The sequence below is a fragment of the Pocillopora verrucosa genome, chromosome 11 (genome assembly GCF_036669915.1).
Source record: "Pocillopora verrucosa isolate sample1 chromosome 11, ASM3666991v2, whole genome shotgun sequence".
NCBI classification, from domain to species: Eukaryota; Metazoa; Cnidaria; class Anthozoa; order Scleractinia; family Pocilloporidae; genus Pocillopora; species Pocillopora verrucosa.
The window spans coordinates 7,067,339-7,084,128 of NC_089322.1; the positions used below are offsets into that span (position 1 = coordinate 7,067,339).

At 38.5% G+C, this 16,790-nt stretch overlaps 1 protein-coding gene across 2 annotated transcripts in view; it reads right to left on the reverse strand.

Annotated features, from left to right (window-relative positions):
• LOC131783861 (GRIP1-associated protein 1) overlaps window positions 1–16,742 on the reverse strand; it is an 18,850-nt gene extending 2,108 nt beyond the window's left edge. The window contains exons 1-32 of one of the 2 annotated variants that reach the window (XM_066174126.1): window positions 16,685–16,742; window positions 16,540–16,606; window positions 15,566–15,627; window positions 15,393–15,419; window positions 15,184–15,234; window positions 14,924–14,980; window positions 14,121–14,247; window positions 12,689–13,189; window positions 11,778–11,818; window positions 11,055–11,174; window positions 10,758–10,805; window positions 10,490–10,521; window positions 10,114–10,161; window positions 9,843–9,888; window positions 9,475–9,528; window positions 9,050–9,127; window positions 8,530–8,576; window positions 7,193–7,238; window positions 6,958–6,996; window positions 6,389–6,484; window positions 5,854–5,949; window positions 5,236–5,340; window positions 5,093–5,134; window positions 4,193–4,306; window positions 3,671–3,781; window positions 3,367–3,498; window positions 2,969–3,068; window positions 2,569–2,617; window positions 2,083–2,140; window positions 1,396–1,503; window positions 566–659; window positions 126–286 (exon numbers count right to left, since the gene is read on the reverse strand). In XM_066174126.1, the coding sequence (XP_066030223.1) occupies window positions 126–286; window positions 566–659; window positions 1,396–1,503; window positions 2,083–2,140; window positions 2,569–2,617; window positions 2,969–3,068; window positions 3,367–3,498; window positions 3,671–3,781; window positions 4,193–4,306; window positions 5,093–5,134; window positions 5,236–5,340; window positions 5,854–5,949; window positions 6,389–6,484; window positions 6,958–6,996; window positions 7,193–7,238; window positions 8,530–8,576; window positions 9,050–9,127; window positions 9,475–9,528; window positions 9,843–9,888; window positions 10,114–10,161; window positions 10,490–10,521; window positions 10,758–10,805; window positions 11,055–11,174; window positions 11,778–11,818; window positions 12,689–13,189; window positions 14,121–14,247; window positions 14,924–14,980; window positions 15,184–15,234; window positions 15,393–15,419; window positions 15,566–15,627; window positions 16,540–16,606; window positions 16,685–16,726 (2,799 nt within the window). In that variant the 5' untranslated portion in view covers window positions 16,727–16,742. Of the gene's footprint in view, window positions 1–125; window positions 287–565; window positions 660–1,395; window positions 1,504–2,082; window positions 2,141–2,568; window positions 2,618–2,968; window positions 3,069–3,366; window positions 3,499–3,670; window positions 3,782–4,192; window positions 4,307–5,092; window positions 5,135–5,235; window positions 5,341–5,853; window positions 5,950–6,388; window positions 6,485–6,957; window positions 6,997–7,192; window positions 7,239–8,529; window positions 8,577–9,049; window positions 9,128–9,474; window positions 9,529–9,842; window positions 9,889–10,113; window positions 10,162–10,489; window positions 10,522–10,757; window positions 10,806–11,054; window positions 11,175–11,777; window positions 11,825–12,688; window positions 13,190–14,120; window positions 14,248–14,923; window positions 14,981–15,183; window positions 15,235–15,392; window positions 15,420–15,565; window positions 15,628–16,539; window positions 16,607–16,684 lie in introns of both variants that reach the window. The other variant, XM_059100640.2, reaches the window with a different exon arrangement.
• Window positions 16,743–16,790: the final 48 nt, after the last annotated feature.

A 16,790-nucleotide genomic window follows, 5' to 3' on the forward strand; every position in this document is an offset into this window, starting at 1 on the left:
GCATTTTCCTCTCTTCTGATTGGCGGTTGTGATTATTTTGGTATTGCTTTTATGACACTTAATCGAAAAGCGCACCAATAACGAAAGAGAACAAACAATTGACAGGTACTTATGGGACCTCTTACCCGCTGTAATTGAATGTTCTTTGTCAGTGTCTCCTCCAGCATCAGCTGTATTTTTCTGGTGTTCTCAGGCTTAGCTTTACCAAAAGGAGACCGAATCTTCTCTTTTAAAGTAGAAATCGAAGCGGCTGGGGATGGTTTCGCTGGAGACTCCGCTATAGGACCTGGAAAAGACAAATAAATACACATAAATATAAATATATTAAAACCAAATGATACAAGAGAATAAAAGTTAAAAAAAAAGATATCCTTCAGAAACGATATCATTTTGATTTAATCTTTTATATAGAATTAGGATTCTGAGCGCCTTTCCAGGTAGATGAAAAGTTCTATTACAGACGCCGCCATTTTGAATCTTGCTTATCAACCAGGCCACTTACATGTGACGTAACTAGGTCTTGTTCTTCTACAGTAGAGTAACTGGGTCGTCCGAATAACCTTACCGACTTTAGTTTCCATGGCGTATGCCTGAATTATGGCTGATTTTTTTAATAGATCCTCCGCTAGCGCTGCTCCATTTTCTTCAAGATGGCGAACCTGCAAGAGAAATCATGAAAAAGCTGAAGATTCTTAGATGAAGGAAAAAAATTGTAGTACAAAGCCGATGAACTAAAAGAAAACAATTTACAATTCTTTGAAAAAGTTTACAAGTCTACAGAGCAAAAAAAAAAAGAAATAAGGAATTCTTTTTTTGCAAATTATTAAACAAATCACAACTTGAGTTTGCTTCGTGGAAGTTTTCCGTAGTTTCGAGCGAGTTTCGTGTTTTCAAACACTACCTGCATAAAAATGAACATAGGAGTATAAATTCTGCTAAAAAAAAGAATGTGAACGTGTTGTGAACCGTTCAGTTTACTACCTCATAAATTGTTTTCAGTCATTTGAGAATAAAAGAAAAAAAAAAACACGTAAAAATGATCAGAAAGATTTTTCATCAGTTTTTGCTCACCGAGACGACAGACACGTTGTAATCCATACATACCTCTCCTTAAAATTTTTTTCCAAACTTCAACGAGAGGTACGTCCTAAACTGTTTTTATTTATTATTTTTTATCGGCCATAACAAGGAATAAGTGAAATTTTGACATTGATAACTGCGTTTTCAGATCAAAAACGCAACATAAGCATTCGACAATTATCCTAAGATGCGCTGAACATTCATCCATGGAAGCCGCCATTTTGAAAAAAACTCGGCAGCCTGGCCTCACACGTGGGTTGTTATACATGTACGATACTCGATAAAAACGTGTACTTAAGGCTCTTCAATACAAACCTTTTCCTCGAGGAGCCACTTTTCTTGCTGAACGTCCGCGAGTCGCTCTATCAGGTCAGTGGTATCGTCGTTAAGCATACTGATCATGGACGCAGCGGGGCTTGGGGGCTAAAGAATATCATCACAAAATAATGCGTTGAAGAGAAGTGGTGGTTGTTGTCGAATGTAATACACTTTACGTTTCAAGTTATTGTTCGCTACCTACTCTATGTCAAGCTTTTCAATCCCTCGTCATTCTGAAACTGGGGTTAACATTTAGCAGTTGTATATTTGTTAAATTGAAAAGACAACAACAACAACAACACTAAAAACTTGAAAAAAAAAAAAAAACACTAGTACAGTAACCCTTCGACCGTAACTGGATCACTCTTGGTATCTGCGCACTCAATCAATACAATTCAATACAATATTTATTTGCCATATACGACATTTACAGATGGAAAAAAAATGAAGAAAATTGATGACAGAAAATAAATGGCGAGAAAACCTGAAAGAAACCACGAGGCTTATAACAAGTCAGGCTTTCTCACTTAAAATAACTAATCTTATATTAGAATTACAATATGGACTTATGGTAATTAACTTTGACCGCGCACACGTACACACACACACACGCACACACATATTAAGTAAGTTAGTTAAGAATTACTGCCTTACAGAAGTTACAATCCATACATTTAACCGTACCCTAAATTCCGGGCTGTCCACTTCACTTCTTGACGGTTGACTAACAATTGATGAATCACTAGAAAATAACAACGAAATTTCAAAATAAACTTTGCTGTAAAAATAACAGCTTTGAAAATACCCTGAAGAGCCAATGGGGGAACTCAAAGTAAAAACTAGCCAACCGCACAAAGCGCGAGAAAACGCGGGGGACCAGGTCGTGATTGGTGATAGTTTTGCATCTGATTGGTCGAGAGAATGGCACGAGTTTTCTGGACCAATCACAGGGTAACACATAGCAAAACCATAAAAGTCCCGGATTATTTTCAACACTCGATTGAAAATTGCTCGAAAAGGTTTGCACTAAATGCAGTGTGGAAACGAAGAAAAAAAAGGTAGAACAAGTAAAATCAACACACACTCATAGGAAATAAGCGCAGCTAGAAATTAAGCGAAGCGAGAGTTTTAGTTCTTCTGTGAAATAAAATCAGCCGACTGTAAACTCACCCGCTATTTCGCCGTTGATGTTCCCTGCCAACAAACATATCCTCAAATGCTTGAAGAAAAAGAACACAAACCGTTAGCTTCGTGTTGAATTCATGCACCGAAATGCAATTTCTTTTCACACCATTGTCACAGTAGGCGAACGAACTGGAAAGAAATTGGCAACTAAAGAAATCTTGTGAGTAGATCATTGAAAAAAAATAGTTAAATAAATAATTTAAAGTATATTTTAAATACATAGGTAATAATAAATAGGAGAGAAAAAAAAGGAATTGGCACTCTTGATTACAATTTGCGTCACAGTGCCTTGGCAATGAAGTAGTTGCAATCCTCCCAGACACAGATTCTAGACAAAGTATTTATTCTGCGAAATTAAATTTCTGGTGATTGGCTCAGTTCTCACCTGGCTTGACTCTGTTTTCTGATAAAGCTTCTTGTAATTTTTGCTGTAACTGCTCGCCTCTTTTCCTCTCCAGTTTGAGCTGACGCTTCAGGTCCTTAACCTTCAACAAGAACAAGAAAAAAAAATTGTGACTTTCCTAATTGTGATTAGACCCTCTAACATGTGCCCCGCTCCCAATGTGTAGTAGCTTCGTATCTCAGTTAGCAGTAGAGACCCACTTGTAACTGGAAGGCATGGGTTGGAATTCAGTCGAATCCCCTCCAAGCCTTCTTCTCTGCTTTTATCGAAATTGTAGTCTGCCAGCAAGGGTCATTTCTTTGGGTTCAAGATTCCAAAACAGTACTAAAATTAAATTACTGAAACAAAGAAAGAAATTGCACAAGCAAACTGGTTCTCACCAGCTGATCTCCTTTCTTGCCGGCAATTTTGTTTTCAACTTCTTTATCCTTCAGTTCATGTCGTAATTTTTCCATTTCCTGTTCCTTTTCCTCCATTTCCTCCTGTAACCCACTGATCTGAGACTGAAATCCCTGTACGATTAAAAATAGTACAAAATGATACAAATTAAGTTTGGGTTATTTGATCTAAATAAAACCATTAATTTGGGAGTCTGGAGACAAACACGATGCCAAGTTTTCTTAAAACTCCTTCCCAGTAGCCCCTGGGCTCAGCTCGCTTGCGAAGCATTGGTGATAGACTCACCTCTTCCCCTCTCTCTCTCTCTTCTTGCAAAGATTTAAGTTCCTCTTCACGTTCCGCTTGCAGATTGGCCAGTGTTTGCTCATTTCTTTCTTTCTCTGCCTTCAAGTTTTCCTAAGGAGGAGAAAAACAGATTAAGATCACCGCATAGCCAAAACATCTTGGCTAAATGTAAAAGTTTGTTTACATTGAAATCTTCCATTCTATCTGAAGCCAGAGATATATTAAATATCTTACTGACTCGTTTCCTCAGTCAGTACTGCACATGTAACTTACGGAACCTCGTTTATTTCCGCTCAGATTTATAGCCAAATGGGGCGGAAATACTCGGTCCGTAACAGATCTCTCACGCGATAAGAGGTGTAGACAAATGTAACAGCTGCAAGCTGCCATCACGATGTATCTCAAAATTCTCCTTTCTAATCTACAAGGAAATGTTTGATAGCTAAGAGGGAGGATTAAGACTGGGATCTCGCAGAAAAGGTTAAAGTTAAAGGTTCGTGAAAAGGTTAGGAATACAGATACCTCAGTTTCAGCAAGTCTTCTCTCAAACCATCCACTTTTGCTCTCTACAGACTGTAATTTAGCCTTGGTTTCTGCTAACTTCTGTTGTGAGTCTTCAACTTCTTTGCGAAGTTTCTGAGAATGCAACGACAGGGTTTGTCAATGCGACAACGTTAAATTTCAGATTCTAAAAAAATAGTATAACCATTTACAGGCAAAGAGTAGTGAGAATCTATGGAATTCATCAACCAGGGAACGTTGGCTTCACTGAAGATAGATGATTTAAATTCAAAACGTTTTGTGACTCAAAAGGGGGTAAGTTTCTTAAGAAAATTTCTAAAGATGCTGCCTCGGTGGGAGAGTATAACAGAGTAATTTGGTATCATCAACTGAGTTGATAACGTAAATTGGCCAGTTTCAAAGCTGAAGTTTCGAGCGTTGGCCCTTCATTAGAGCGAGTGGAGGAAGAGATAACACTAGAAACGTCAGCTTTGAAAATCTTTACGGTGGCCAATTTACGTTATCAACTCAGTTGATAAAAACAAATTACCCTTTTTTGTGATATATCCACGCTTAAGTGCCTCTGAGAAGACAAAGATGTTGTTCTTTTCCTCATCATTTCTGGTTTTCATTTTGTGCAAGAATGCATCAGGCGATTTCTTAAGTTACAATTAACTTCAAAACTGAGTCTGATTTCCATGACAATGACTGTTTTTGAAGCTGCCTGCCATAACCAGATAAAGTTCCTAGCGATCTGCATTGACCTGGATCGAGGGTTGAATGTTTGACCAAAAGCAGATTTACCAATATTCGTTAGTAATCTCATCTTTCTTGCTATTGATACGATGTAGTACAATTCCATGTCAAATCAACAAGTGACTTTAAAATGATTAATGAATAGTTAGAAACGAGTCACATTACCTTCTCTCCCGTCAGAAGCTCTCTAAGTTCGTTAATTTCTTTCTGTGCAAGACAACAAAAAAATCAGGTCAGATTCGAACAAGTTTTTTTGTGTGTTTTGCCTCACTTATTTAGTCCATTCTCTCAATTCGTATAAGACAAACCTTATAGTCTTCTTGTAACTTGTCCAACTGCTCTTTGTGGTTCGCGTCTGTCGTTTGTTTCTCGATGGCCATCTTGTCAACCAATTCTTTACGACTCTTGGCGACCTAGAAAGCAGTGTAACCATAAAAACAAGTCACGTTTACATTAGCTAAGCGGCTTTGATAAACAGGTTTTCCACATGGTAGCTCGAAAAGAAGAATATGATAGGTTTTTCCTCCTAAAGTTCATCAGACAATGAAAATTTGAAAAGGGTAATTTTCTTGGAGGATTTTTCTAGACCATTCCTCCTTGATTTAGCGATTTAATTGCTTCTCTTACGGCTTATCTTAATTTTCGCCGTCGTTCTCTTCTCTATTTTTCCTGTTTCCGCGCAAAAAAATCTGCAGCTGCCTTAAATCGGAAATATTAGTGGAACGAATGATAAACTAGATTTTGAACACGGGGAGGACACAACTTGATGGACCAAATTATCTTAGCTCCGACAACTGCCAAGGAATTGTTAAGGGTTTAAGGAAAAATTGAATTTCAGCAAGGCTTTTTTTAACAAACGTCGTTAACAAGTTTCCTATGCTAAAATAAACAGAGAAAAAGTCGTCGTAATTGCTAATGGCTATCACCTTGGTTACTTCTTCCAGCGAGTCCTTCAGCTGATCACGTTCAGATGTTAGCTGTGATATTTGTTCATTCCAGCCTTCAACTGCAGTGTTCTGTTCCTGTTTTGAAGTAAAAACATGGAGCTAGCATCACCAGACAATCACAGAACAGATTTAGCACATGAAAATCAAAGAATTCTTTGCGAAAACGGACCTATTTCAGAGGGTAACTTAGAAACGAGTTCCCTGTATCTCAAGGTCTGAGTACCTATGGTAGTACCCTACGCTCGTGTGAAATACTAGTTATCTTCATCTAAGTCAAATCTTCCTTAGACATGAAAAGAAAGAAATCTGATCTAAAGCTGCAACAACACCTGTGTGGTAGGTTATCATACTTTAGCAAACCGAGAATGTCATCGCTGTTCCCCCCCCCCCCGTCTCCCTTTCCCTCCGAGGACATGCAAGCTAACCTGGTGGGCCTATACAAGAAGCCAGTTTAAGGTGAAGGAGAGGGGGGTATGGTGAGGTGGGGTAGTTTGATTTGGATTTGAAGCGTTACCTTCACATGGGCTGTCAACTCATCTACCTCCATGGCCAGCTCAGCGCAGCGCATCTCGGTCAAAGACACTTTGTTTTCCAATTGTGATATCAAGTCCTAATCAAACAGAACGACACAATAAGTGTACGGACATAAAGTACTCATTTAAAGAGCTGATCAGGGACGGGAACGGGGGGGGGGGGGGGGGGGGAAAACCCCCACGACCCTTGCACCCTGGCTTTAGAAGCTCGAAAGCAAGGTAGTGATATCTATCTGACAACTCACTATCTAGTGGAAAAAGTAAGTTGTTTTGCTACTAGAATGCTTTACTAGTGAGTATCAAAGCACAAAAACCAAAGTAATTGCGACGACCAAATAGAATGAAGGAAAATCCGGAAAAAAGCCCATGACAACTCAAACAATGCACACGTGACAGACGTCAAGAGCGGGAAAATGCGAGCATCTAGGTCGCGGGCGGTTTTGGTTTTGGTTTTTGATTCTGATCCGCGAGCATTGTGAAAAATTGAGATTTTTCTAACGTGGAGGGGGGGGGGGGAATGAAGGGGTTGGCAAGGGCTACACATGCTTACCTCAGACTCTTCCTGCTCCTCCCTTATTGTTTTGACTTTCTACAAATTACAAATAGGAAAAAAAAGCATCAAAATACATTTTATGAGAAATAAATCTATTCAAGGTCCACAAGCTTTGATCCCAAGAGTAAAAATGTTGTTAGCGTAACACTCAGTGTGACTTCGCCACCAATTTTAGGACCAGCTCTAAGTGTCAATAGACTTTCTAAACGACAACGAAAAAAAAGCTTCCTACCGTTCGCAACTCTTGTACCTCAGTGACCAAAGACGCATTTTCTTGCCTAAAATTCAGAAATTGTAATTTAGAAACTGCAGTTTTAAAAACTAATTAATAGATCTTTTTCAAAAATGGCGAGTGAAAACCCCAAAGCATTCATCTATGGACTTCACACCAAAAACCGAATAAAAGCCTATGTATTCAGTAATTTATTGAGTATCATATAGTCAGCCTTTTTTTCTGTTTCAATGGAAAAGAAAGAGTAATTCTAAATTTGTAAAGAAGAATGCATATGACATCTCCCACCGTCAAGCAAAAGCCTACGTAGTAGATGATTTCAAACTATCATGTCTTTGGAAATTTTATTCTGTGAAGTTTTCAGTAAGTTCTATTTAGACCATGTCCTTTCAAACTTCTTTGCCAAATGAACGTTTAAATTTCTTGTTTCGCATCATAGAATCGTTTGAAAATGGGCCATTTTCGAGTTCCATAAACCACAACATCCAAAACGAGGCCAAGTGTAAAACCTTTGAAGAATTTAGATATATGAAAATTCACATATTTGCACTGCGGTGGAGAGATGAAATTAGAAGATCCTCGCAGCTAAGAACACTACTGAAACTAGTAGTTGTAAATAGGACCTGAAAAAAAAAAAAAAAAAATTCAGGCCCGTACGGGATTTGAACCCATGACCTCTGCGATACCGGTGCACCGGTATCGCAGAGGTCATGGGTTCAAATCCCGTACGGGCCTGAATTTTTTTCAGGTCCTATTTACAACTGCTAGTTTCAGTAGTGTTCTTAGCTGCGAGGATCTTCTAATTTCATCTCTCCACCGCAGTGCAAATATGTGAATTTTCATATATCTAAATTCTTCATTCACTTGGATGTTTATTTGTACCCAATTCATTGACCAGCTCCCAGTTGGCTTGTTAGCTCAATTGGTAGAGCGCTGCACCGGTATCGCAGAGGTCATGGGTTCAAATCCCGTACGGGCCTGAATTTTTTTCAGGTCCTATTTACAACTACTAGTTTCAGTAGTGTTCTTAGCTGCGAGGATCTTCTAATTTCATGTAAAACCTTTGTTACGAAAATGAGATCCAATGGTAAGCTGCACGAGAATAAAGAATTATTTTCATATCAAAGGCTCTGTATTTCTGCTCGTTTTAAGGCAGCTGCATTGGACATCTCAGAAAAAAGCTTATCAGTTCGCCAGCATGCGATCATCGAGATATGAAGCACACAGGTAGTTTGGAAAGCAAGAAAGATGCGTGTGAATTTTTCTGAGCTACGCCTTCGCCTGCAGAGTTTTTCATGGGAATCTAAGTATCTCAACAACGAATAACACTGTATTACCTAAGTCCTGCAACAACCTGTTCCGTTTCCTCTGCAGATAACGACGCCTAAAAAAACCAGGACAGTGGAAATTAACATTTCAAAATGTTAACTACTTCAAACTTGAATCAAAGACAAATAAAGCGTTCGTCTGCCAGTCTGTAACACAGTTATTCATTCAGTCAGGCATTAGTCAGTCGGTCATAGTTCAGTCAGTCAGTCCATCAGTCAGTCAGTCAGTCAATAGGCCAGTTTGAGTCACTTACACAGTCTCTCTTTGGTTGGTCAGTCAGTCAGACAGTAGGCAGACATACGTCCATCGATCTGTACAACACTTGTTTCGGCCAATCAGTCAATCGTTCAGCCAGTCATCAAGGCAGTTTAAAGGCCTCTCAGTTGGTGCTCAGTCGGTCAGTCAGTCGGTCAGTCTGTCAGTAAATCAATCAGTCCGCCAGTCAGTCAGTAAGTCTGTCGATACATCAGTCGTTCCAGTCAATCAGTCAATAGATTAGCCTCGATTCTCGGTGATGGCGCCAGTTACCTGGTTACGCTGAGATGTCATAGTCTCTTCAAGTCCTTTAATCTTTCTTTCATTTCCCTCTTTTAACTCTGTGTACCGCTGTGTAAATGGACAAAACCCACAAAGATTTTCTTCAGTGCCGATGAGAGAAAGCTTTTGCTAATAATTGCATTTCGCGCTTTCTTGTAGCTCTTCGCGCTCAGTTTCAATCTTTCTGTTATTTTTTTTTAAGGTTTGTAGTAACTCCCCACACTCCACGCCCTTTCCTCGCTAGACTTCGAGCAGCCCCTCCCCCCCCCCCCCACTCCTTTAAGCGAAGTCCGTCGCGCGAGTCCAAAAAGGAATAGCAGAAAGAAAAAAATGACATTAGCGACCGCGCGGAACTTTGGTATTAAACGAAAAAAAAAACGCTCCCCAAGACCCTGGTCGTTTCTGTTTGTGCTAACCTGATTGGCAGTATTAACCTCATCTTGAAGCTTTGCCATTTGCTCTGTTAAAACCTAAAGAATATGATACATAAGTTAATGAAATCTTGAGCAATTTTCTTCTTTTTCTTCCATCAAGGAAAACTGTACAGTGACGGGTTGTCACATGACATCACGGCGGCCATATCGGGGTATTAAGGAAACAAAACAACAAAATTGGTGGCCATTTTGGGTTTTTTTGGTTCCAATACATCAGCCCAGCTTCTTACCACAAGGATGATAACCATCTACTCAAAACAACTGGAAAATCACATATGATTCGAAAAAAGTACAAAACTGAAGCACAGAATGCATGAAATATAAACCCTAAACAAGTTGCATATACCTACCTCTATTTCGTGTTCTTTCGCGGTTTTTAACTCCTCTTGAGATTTCCTGAAATGACACGAAAGTTTGAGAAAAAAATAAATACCGCCGCTAAAATCTTGAGCGTGTCGATAGAATTCCTGAGTCTTAGACAGCAAAACAGTCTTCAGTTCCTCAAGGGGTCTTTAACATTCTTTTAACGAAAACAGGTTAAGGGCTTGGGATCGAATGCTTAAACTCGGACCCAAACTCCCTCGTGTTAACCATCAGGCCACAATGCTAAGTAAGACTCACTTGTTTTCCGAATAAAGTTTCTCCTTTTCTTCTTGAAGCTGTAAGTAACTGTAAAAAAGCATGATCCCATATATTAGCGCTGTATTCATATTAGAATTCACCTAGGAATCATCCACATGGCCTCTACCGGCTCCACTGACGGGCCCTCTGTAGCTTGTTGTTCAAGTAAATAATCCTGAATTCCAAAGGTCTGGATTTGGATTCCTTAATGATAATTTAACGTCTCTCGTGCCCATCTAACACAGGACGATTAACACATTACTGATCTAAGCAAGCATAAGCTCTAAAGAAAATGAATTTTTTTTTCTATGAACCGAGACAGTAAATCTGAATTACTGCCAATTCTATTTCAAGCAGCTCAGCTCAAGTGACATACCTTTCTTGTTTCCTTTTGACTTTTTCTGTGAGCTGCGAAATAGAAAATAAAATAGTAATAGTGGTATTAATAAGGTAAAGAGAAAAATAGTAGGAACCTAACACTACGCGGTTTCAATTTTTCTCTTCTTGAAAGCAGGACAAACCCTACGAAAAGTAATTTACAGATTGACTTCATACTGGGGCCAGGCTATTGATGTATACAAAAGCCTACGACATAAAACAAGTCACTCAGATTCTATTGACACACAATGCACCATTCTTCTCACCTGCGAAAGTTCTTTCTCGAGCTTTGAAATTTCCTGCTTGCCTGACGTCTGAAATAAAATGTTTTTAGAAAAAGATTAAAGTACTTTGCCAAAGAACACACCACAATGAACTGGGCAGGGCTTGAACCCAGACTTCTCAACCCGGAGTCCACCGCAATAAGTAGGTAAGTAAGAGACTTTATCGGGGTAAGGGTGTCACTCAACAGCAACAATAAAATTACTGACAAACTTGTGGCTCTCAAACCATCAGACTACTGCGCCACCTAGCAGTAAGTTGGTTTTCCCGCTCTAACCCACCTCAGCTTCATGTAGCTGATCTTGAAGGATTCTCTTCTCTTCTCGTTCAGTGTCGAGTTGTAGCTGAAGACTTGCCATCTCCTTCACTTGCTTTTCCAGAGCCAGGCTTCTGACTTCAACCTTCGTTACAAAAGTCAGATCATAGTCGTAAACAAGTTTCAAAAACATCAAAAGTATAATCAATAACATTTACTTGATAAGGACAGCGACCTTGGTAAGAAGAATTACACTACCGCTTTCGTATACTGCAGCTTTACACGCGCTTAAAGCATGTGCCAATCCCAAGTACTACACGCGCAAAACACGCACACTGCGCGTTACTACATGCACTTGCGTGTAATACAAAATCCACGCGAGTGTAAATTGTGTTTAAATTTCACTGTTGCCGAAAGCAGTATTATTTATCTTCTGCATCCAGGATATAGCTTGCAAAAAGGTACACAAGTTGTATATTAATATAAAATAACAATTAGAATCGAAAATAGAAACCCTCGAAGAACTCTCCAAGGATTTCGATCCGCAAATTAGAGTAAATAATTTTACTGTCGCACGCAAAACAATAGCAGAAGACAAAGCGCTGGACACCCGACTTCATGACACAGAAACCGCTCGCATGTATGCAAATATTTTCATTTCAATTCGGACTCGAGCTCAGAGTCGAACAGCTCTCTGGCATCTCTGATACTTAAAACAGCATCCTCATTTGTATGTACATGTACTGACCTCTTGTCTACGTTCCCGCGGCGGACTTCTGACGACTGCAGCTGTAACTTGTAAAAACCATAAAAGAAAAATTACATCTGTACCCTAACCTTTTAACACATAACTTTTGACAGTCGAATAACCTAAAAACCTTCAGACTTGCAGCATCAATGACACATTATAGTTACATTACAGGTTATGAGGTAAAAGACATCCATTCAACCCTTTACGTGGAACGTACATGATCGTAAACCCTTCTCATAGTCTTACTATTGGTACATTTTTTATCTAAAGGTATATTTCTGCAATTTAAGGATCTTTTCTAGGTTGAGGAACATACACGTATTTTTTGGTTGGTATGACACAGCGTATCGTCTTGGCCGAGAGACTCGCTCTGAGTCCTGTTCGCCAAGTTGTCAGCTTCCTGGTTCACTATCGCAGTGGGAGACCTTTCGCGATAGAGAGCCGGATTGCTAACAGCTTGAACTTTCGAACGGGACTTTGAGTGCGATGTTGAACGAGTTTGTTTGAAAATTCCAATAATTCATATGCCAAGACCAAACGCTGCCTTTCATGACATCTCGTAATCTTCAACATCCGGTCCTTTCGCCGACGTATCAGTCGAATCGTCTCGAGTTGTTGCCGAGATGGAACTCGAGAACCGCACGTCGACGAAACGAGCGTAAACCTAATCTTCATAAGGACAGTACATGTGATGTATGATGATATGAGCTGTGAAATTCCGGCCATTATACATGACGCCCTTAAGATTTTCATCTACATATTGATTCATAAACCTCTTACTTTGTAAAACCCGCCGACATCATTAATCTATTAGTTAAGTAAGACTTCACAGAGCTAACTTGCAATTCCTCAGGAAAAAAGATTTTCGAAGCAGATATTCAGGGGAAACAACTTTGCAAAAATCTTACCTTCATTTGAAGAAACAAAATGAAACAAACTATCGGCAAGTTTCCTTTTCAAATTGTCTATCTCTTCAATAAAATCCTCATTGCCTGACTTCTTCTTATCTGTGGAGTCAAACATTGCTGTTCCAGGTGCATTGCTCTCTGTTTCAGTGCCATCCACTACACTTAAATTCTCATCCACACCCTTGGCAACTTCATGCCTTTGGTTTGTTTCTGCCTCCTTAGACACATCACCAGTTTCACTGCTACACATTTTTTCACAAAATGCTGACAGTTCCACATTTAAAATCTCATGAAGTTTTTGTCTTGATGTTTTAGCTTGTCCACTTTCATTTACAGCATCTTTACTTTCATCGCCATGTGTTTCTCCATTGGCTGGCAACTGTTCGGCATCATTTTCACCTGCATCTGGTGATTGGCAGCTGTCATTATCATGGTCATCAGAGAGGGACTGGAGTTTTTCTTGTAATTGCATCAATTCATCCTCATGCCTCTGTTGGGAATCTATGGTGCACAGGCAAATTGAAAAGTTGATATAATTATTGTAATTTAATTGATAATAATTATACAAACAAGTTGAAGAACACACTACAAAAGTCCCTCCTTTTAATCAAAAACTGTCATGTGAGTAGGAAAAAATAAACAAAAAACAAAATCAAAGAAAGATGTTTTTTGTCTAATCACGTGGGTGGGGACCAGAGGAATTGAACCTCAGACCTTCAGAAAAGGTCTGAGGTTTCGATTCCTTATTGGGACTCAGAATTTTTTCTTTGTCCCATGCTTGTGACGCGATGAAAAACATATTTCTTTATTTCTTTACCAAGCTCAAAATTTACCATCTCTCTTATTTCTATAAAAAACAAAATTGACGATAACATGCTGTGCTGAACTCTGTGGGTGCACTTAACTCCTAGATTTCTGCATGGCCAGCTGACATCAATTTTTTTCTTGCTGGTTTTTCTTCTCTATGACGCATACACCAGACCTCACCCAAAAAGAGGAACTGCTGATAGTCTACATAAACACTTAACCCTTTAGCTCCCATGAGTGACCAAGACAGAATTTTTCCTTACAATTTTCAATACAATATCAAGCTGACAAATGATGAGTAAAAAGAAAAATCTTAATTAGGGGATTATTAGTTGATCCAATACCAAATTCTCCAAACTAACATCACAAGAACTGTATAGCAGACAGTAAGGAGAATTACCTAAGAGATCTTAGGAGTTACAGGGTTAATACTCCAAGCTAATGAAAACTTCAGGAGGGAGAAACTCACAGAGAACCACAATGTTTCAAATGACTCATATTTCTAGGGATAAATATAAAAAGACTGGTGAAGAAACTGATAATTTAGGATTTTCAAAAGTTTTTAGCAATATCACAAATGGGTGTAATCTAATGTCATGTCTCTGTGTTAGTTTAGTACACGTACTTGTCAAACTTTTCTGCAAAGCAGCATTTTCTGCTCTTAGTCTCCTCAACTCTGCATCAGAACCTGAGTCCTGGCCACCATCTTTTGTTGTTACTTGTTTTTGGAGTTTTTCATTGTCATCATTTAACTGGATTTCAATTTAAAAAAAAAAATTGAGGTACATGCACACATGTGACATAAAGTGAATACTCTAAACAGTTCAGTGATTACATAGATAGCAAACCCATCCCATTGCAAGACTGATTGACTGACCAACTAAAAATGGCATGTCTGAGTAATTGCTTGTCTGCCTGAGTGACTGATTGTAAGACTGGAATGGTACAACTGACTGACAAAATGACTGAAAATCAAAATGACTGAAAATCAAAATGACTGACTCATAGACTTAAGGATTAACTAACAGACTGACTGACTGATTAACTAACTGACCAACTGATTGACTGACTGACTGACTGACTGATGGACAGACTGACTGACTGACTGACAGACAGACAGACAGACTGACTGACTGACTGACTGACTGACTGACTGACTGACTGACAGACTGACTGACTGACTGATTGTCTAACTAATTGACCAATTGACTGACTGACTGACTGTCTAGCTGGTTAGCAGACTGGCTGACAGACTGACTGATTGACCGACTCACTAACTGACTCTGACTGACTGACTGACTGATCTGCTGGTCTGTTGACAGACTGACTGCGTAACTGACTATCGGATGGATGGATTTGATCATTGACTGACAACTTCTCATTAACAAGCCATTCTTGTTACAAAAAAAAAGAAAGTTTGCACATTACCTTGCTTATCTCCTCAAGAAGGGTTTGGTTTTGCAACTTAAAATTTTCCTCTTGTGCCTAAAAGTCAAAAATTCAGTTGTATTAAAAACATCCAAAACATGAAAATCATCAACTCAAAGGTTTTCAAGTCAACAAAAAGTTGCATCACTGAAAAATCTCATGTCTTGTTACAAAACTTTTCATGAATTAACATAGTTTGAAAGGAAAGATGAAACATCACCATGGCAAGAACAAATTATACTCATTTCGAAAAAACACACCTGAAACTGCCTTTGCAAATTTTCATTTTCTTCCAAAAGAACTGCATATTCCTTAAACAAAAAAAAGGCCTGGTTCAAACATGCTTAATGTATTACAGAACATAGCAGAATACATTTGACCAAAAAAATTAATATTACAATATCAATTGTAAACATTTTTTACCACACAGTAACCAGTGTTCAGTTTATCAAAAACAAGATAAACATACCTTTCTGTTTTTGCTTTTGTTTATGATCTGTAAAACCAGTAAAAATATAATTTAACATGTGCTAAATTATCATGCATGGAGAAAGAATGATGTCTGATTGTTTTTGTTGAACAATTTCTAACAAAGTAAATTGAAAAAAAAAGCTAGTGTGTTCCTGATGAGCACAGACTTACCTTGTTGGCTTTCTGTAATTCTTTTTCCTGATTATTGTATTTTTCTTGAAGCTGACCAAGTTCTACGAATCAGAAAGAAAAAATTAAAACTTCAAGGTATTCTCTCCTTTCAATTTATTGCAATAACAAGACCTGGCAAAGGCAAAATTTGATTGAGGGGTCTGGGTAAGAGCCCTAGTTGAGTCACTGTGTTGTTTTCTTGTGTGAGAAATTTACTTGAAAACTAGTCTCTCTCCAACTAAGAGTACAAATAGGTGACACAACACAGTCAGGAAAGACTGGTCTTAAAGCACCTTGCTGGACAGCAACGAAGACTCATGTAAGATCATTCCCAGTCCTTGTTTTGTAATCTTCAGTGCAGAGAATAAATTTTAACACTTTAAACCCTAAGAATGATTAACTCCTAGTTTCTTCCTAAACTATTACTGTTGAATCTTTCATTAATATCGTGAGAATAAAGGAAATGATTGCCAACTTAAGCAGCTTAGATCATTAAACAAATTCTCCTGGTCAGTACCAAAGGAAATATGTAGAGAAAAGTATGGAGAATATGGACACTGATGTTAGGGTTTAAAGGGTTTAAAGGGTTAGAGATTGTTTTAAATTTGTATAACCTTGGGGATTGTTCTAAGTGAATTCTCATAAATTGATAAATTCAAAGCAGTATTCAAATTTCAAATGGAATAAAGGACAAAGACAAGAGATTTTACGTCCATTTTTTTCTAAGAATTGAACAATTACGGCTGCATGCATAAACTTAAAATTTTCCGTGTTGCAAATTTAATTTATGATAGTTTAGCTTCGTCTTACAGCAGCTCAAGATTAGCACAAGTTTACATCGAAACCCTGAGTCTGAACCATGCTGACTCAGTATCGCTTATTTCATACTTCGTTTAAAAGAATGATCACGGAAATAATTACTCTTAAATTAAAGCGATTTACAACGAAATCAAAAATATTGATCACGGACAGACCTGTCTGTTGTCTTTGACAATTAGACTCCAGCTCGTAATTCAAGGTACGCAGCTCGATGAGCTGTGTCTAAAAGGCAAAAAGGACAAATAATAATAAAATTATTGTTATTGAATCAAGTCGGTTGTTGATGTTAAGTCATAGTACCTGCATTCGAGAGAACTCTTCATCTGACAAGGACTGCGCCATCTTGAAATAGCCACTTCCTCCCAGAAACCCATGCAGTTGATGTAGCCTCGATGCACTGTCAACT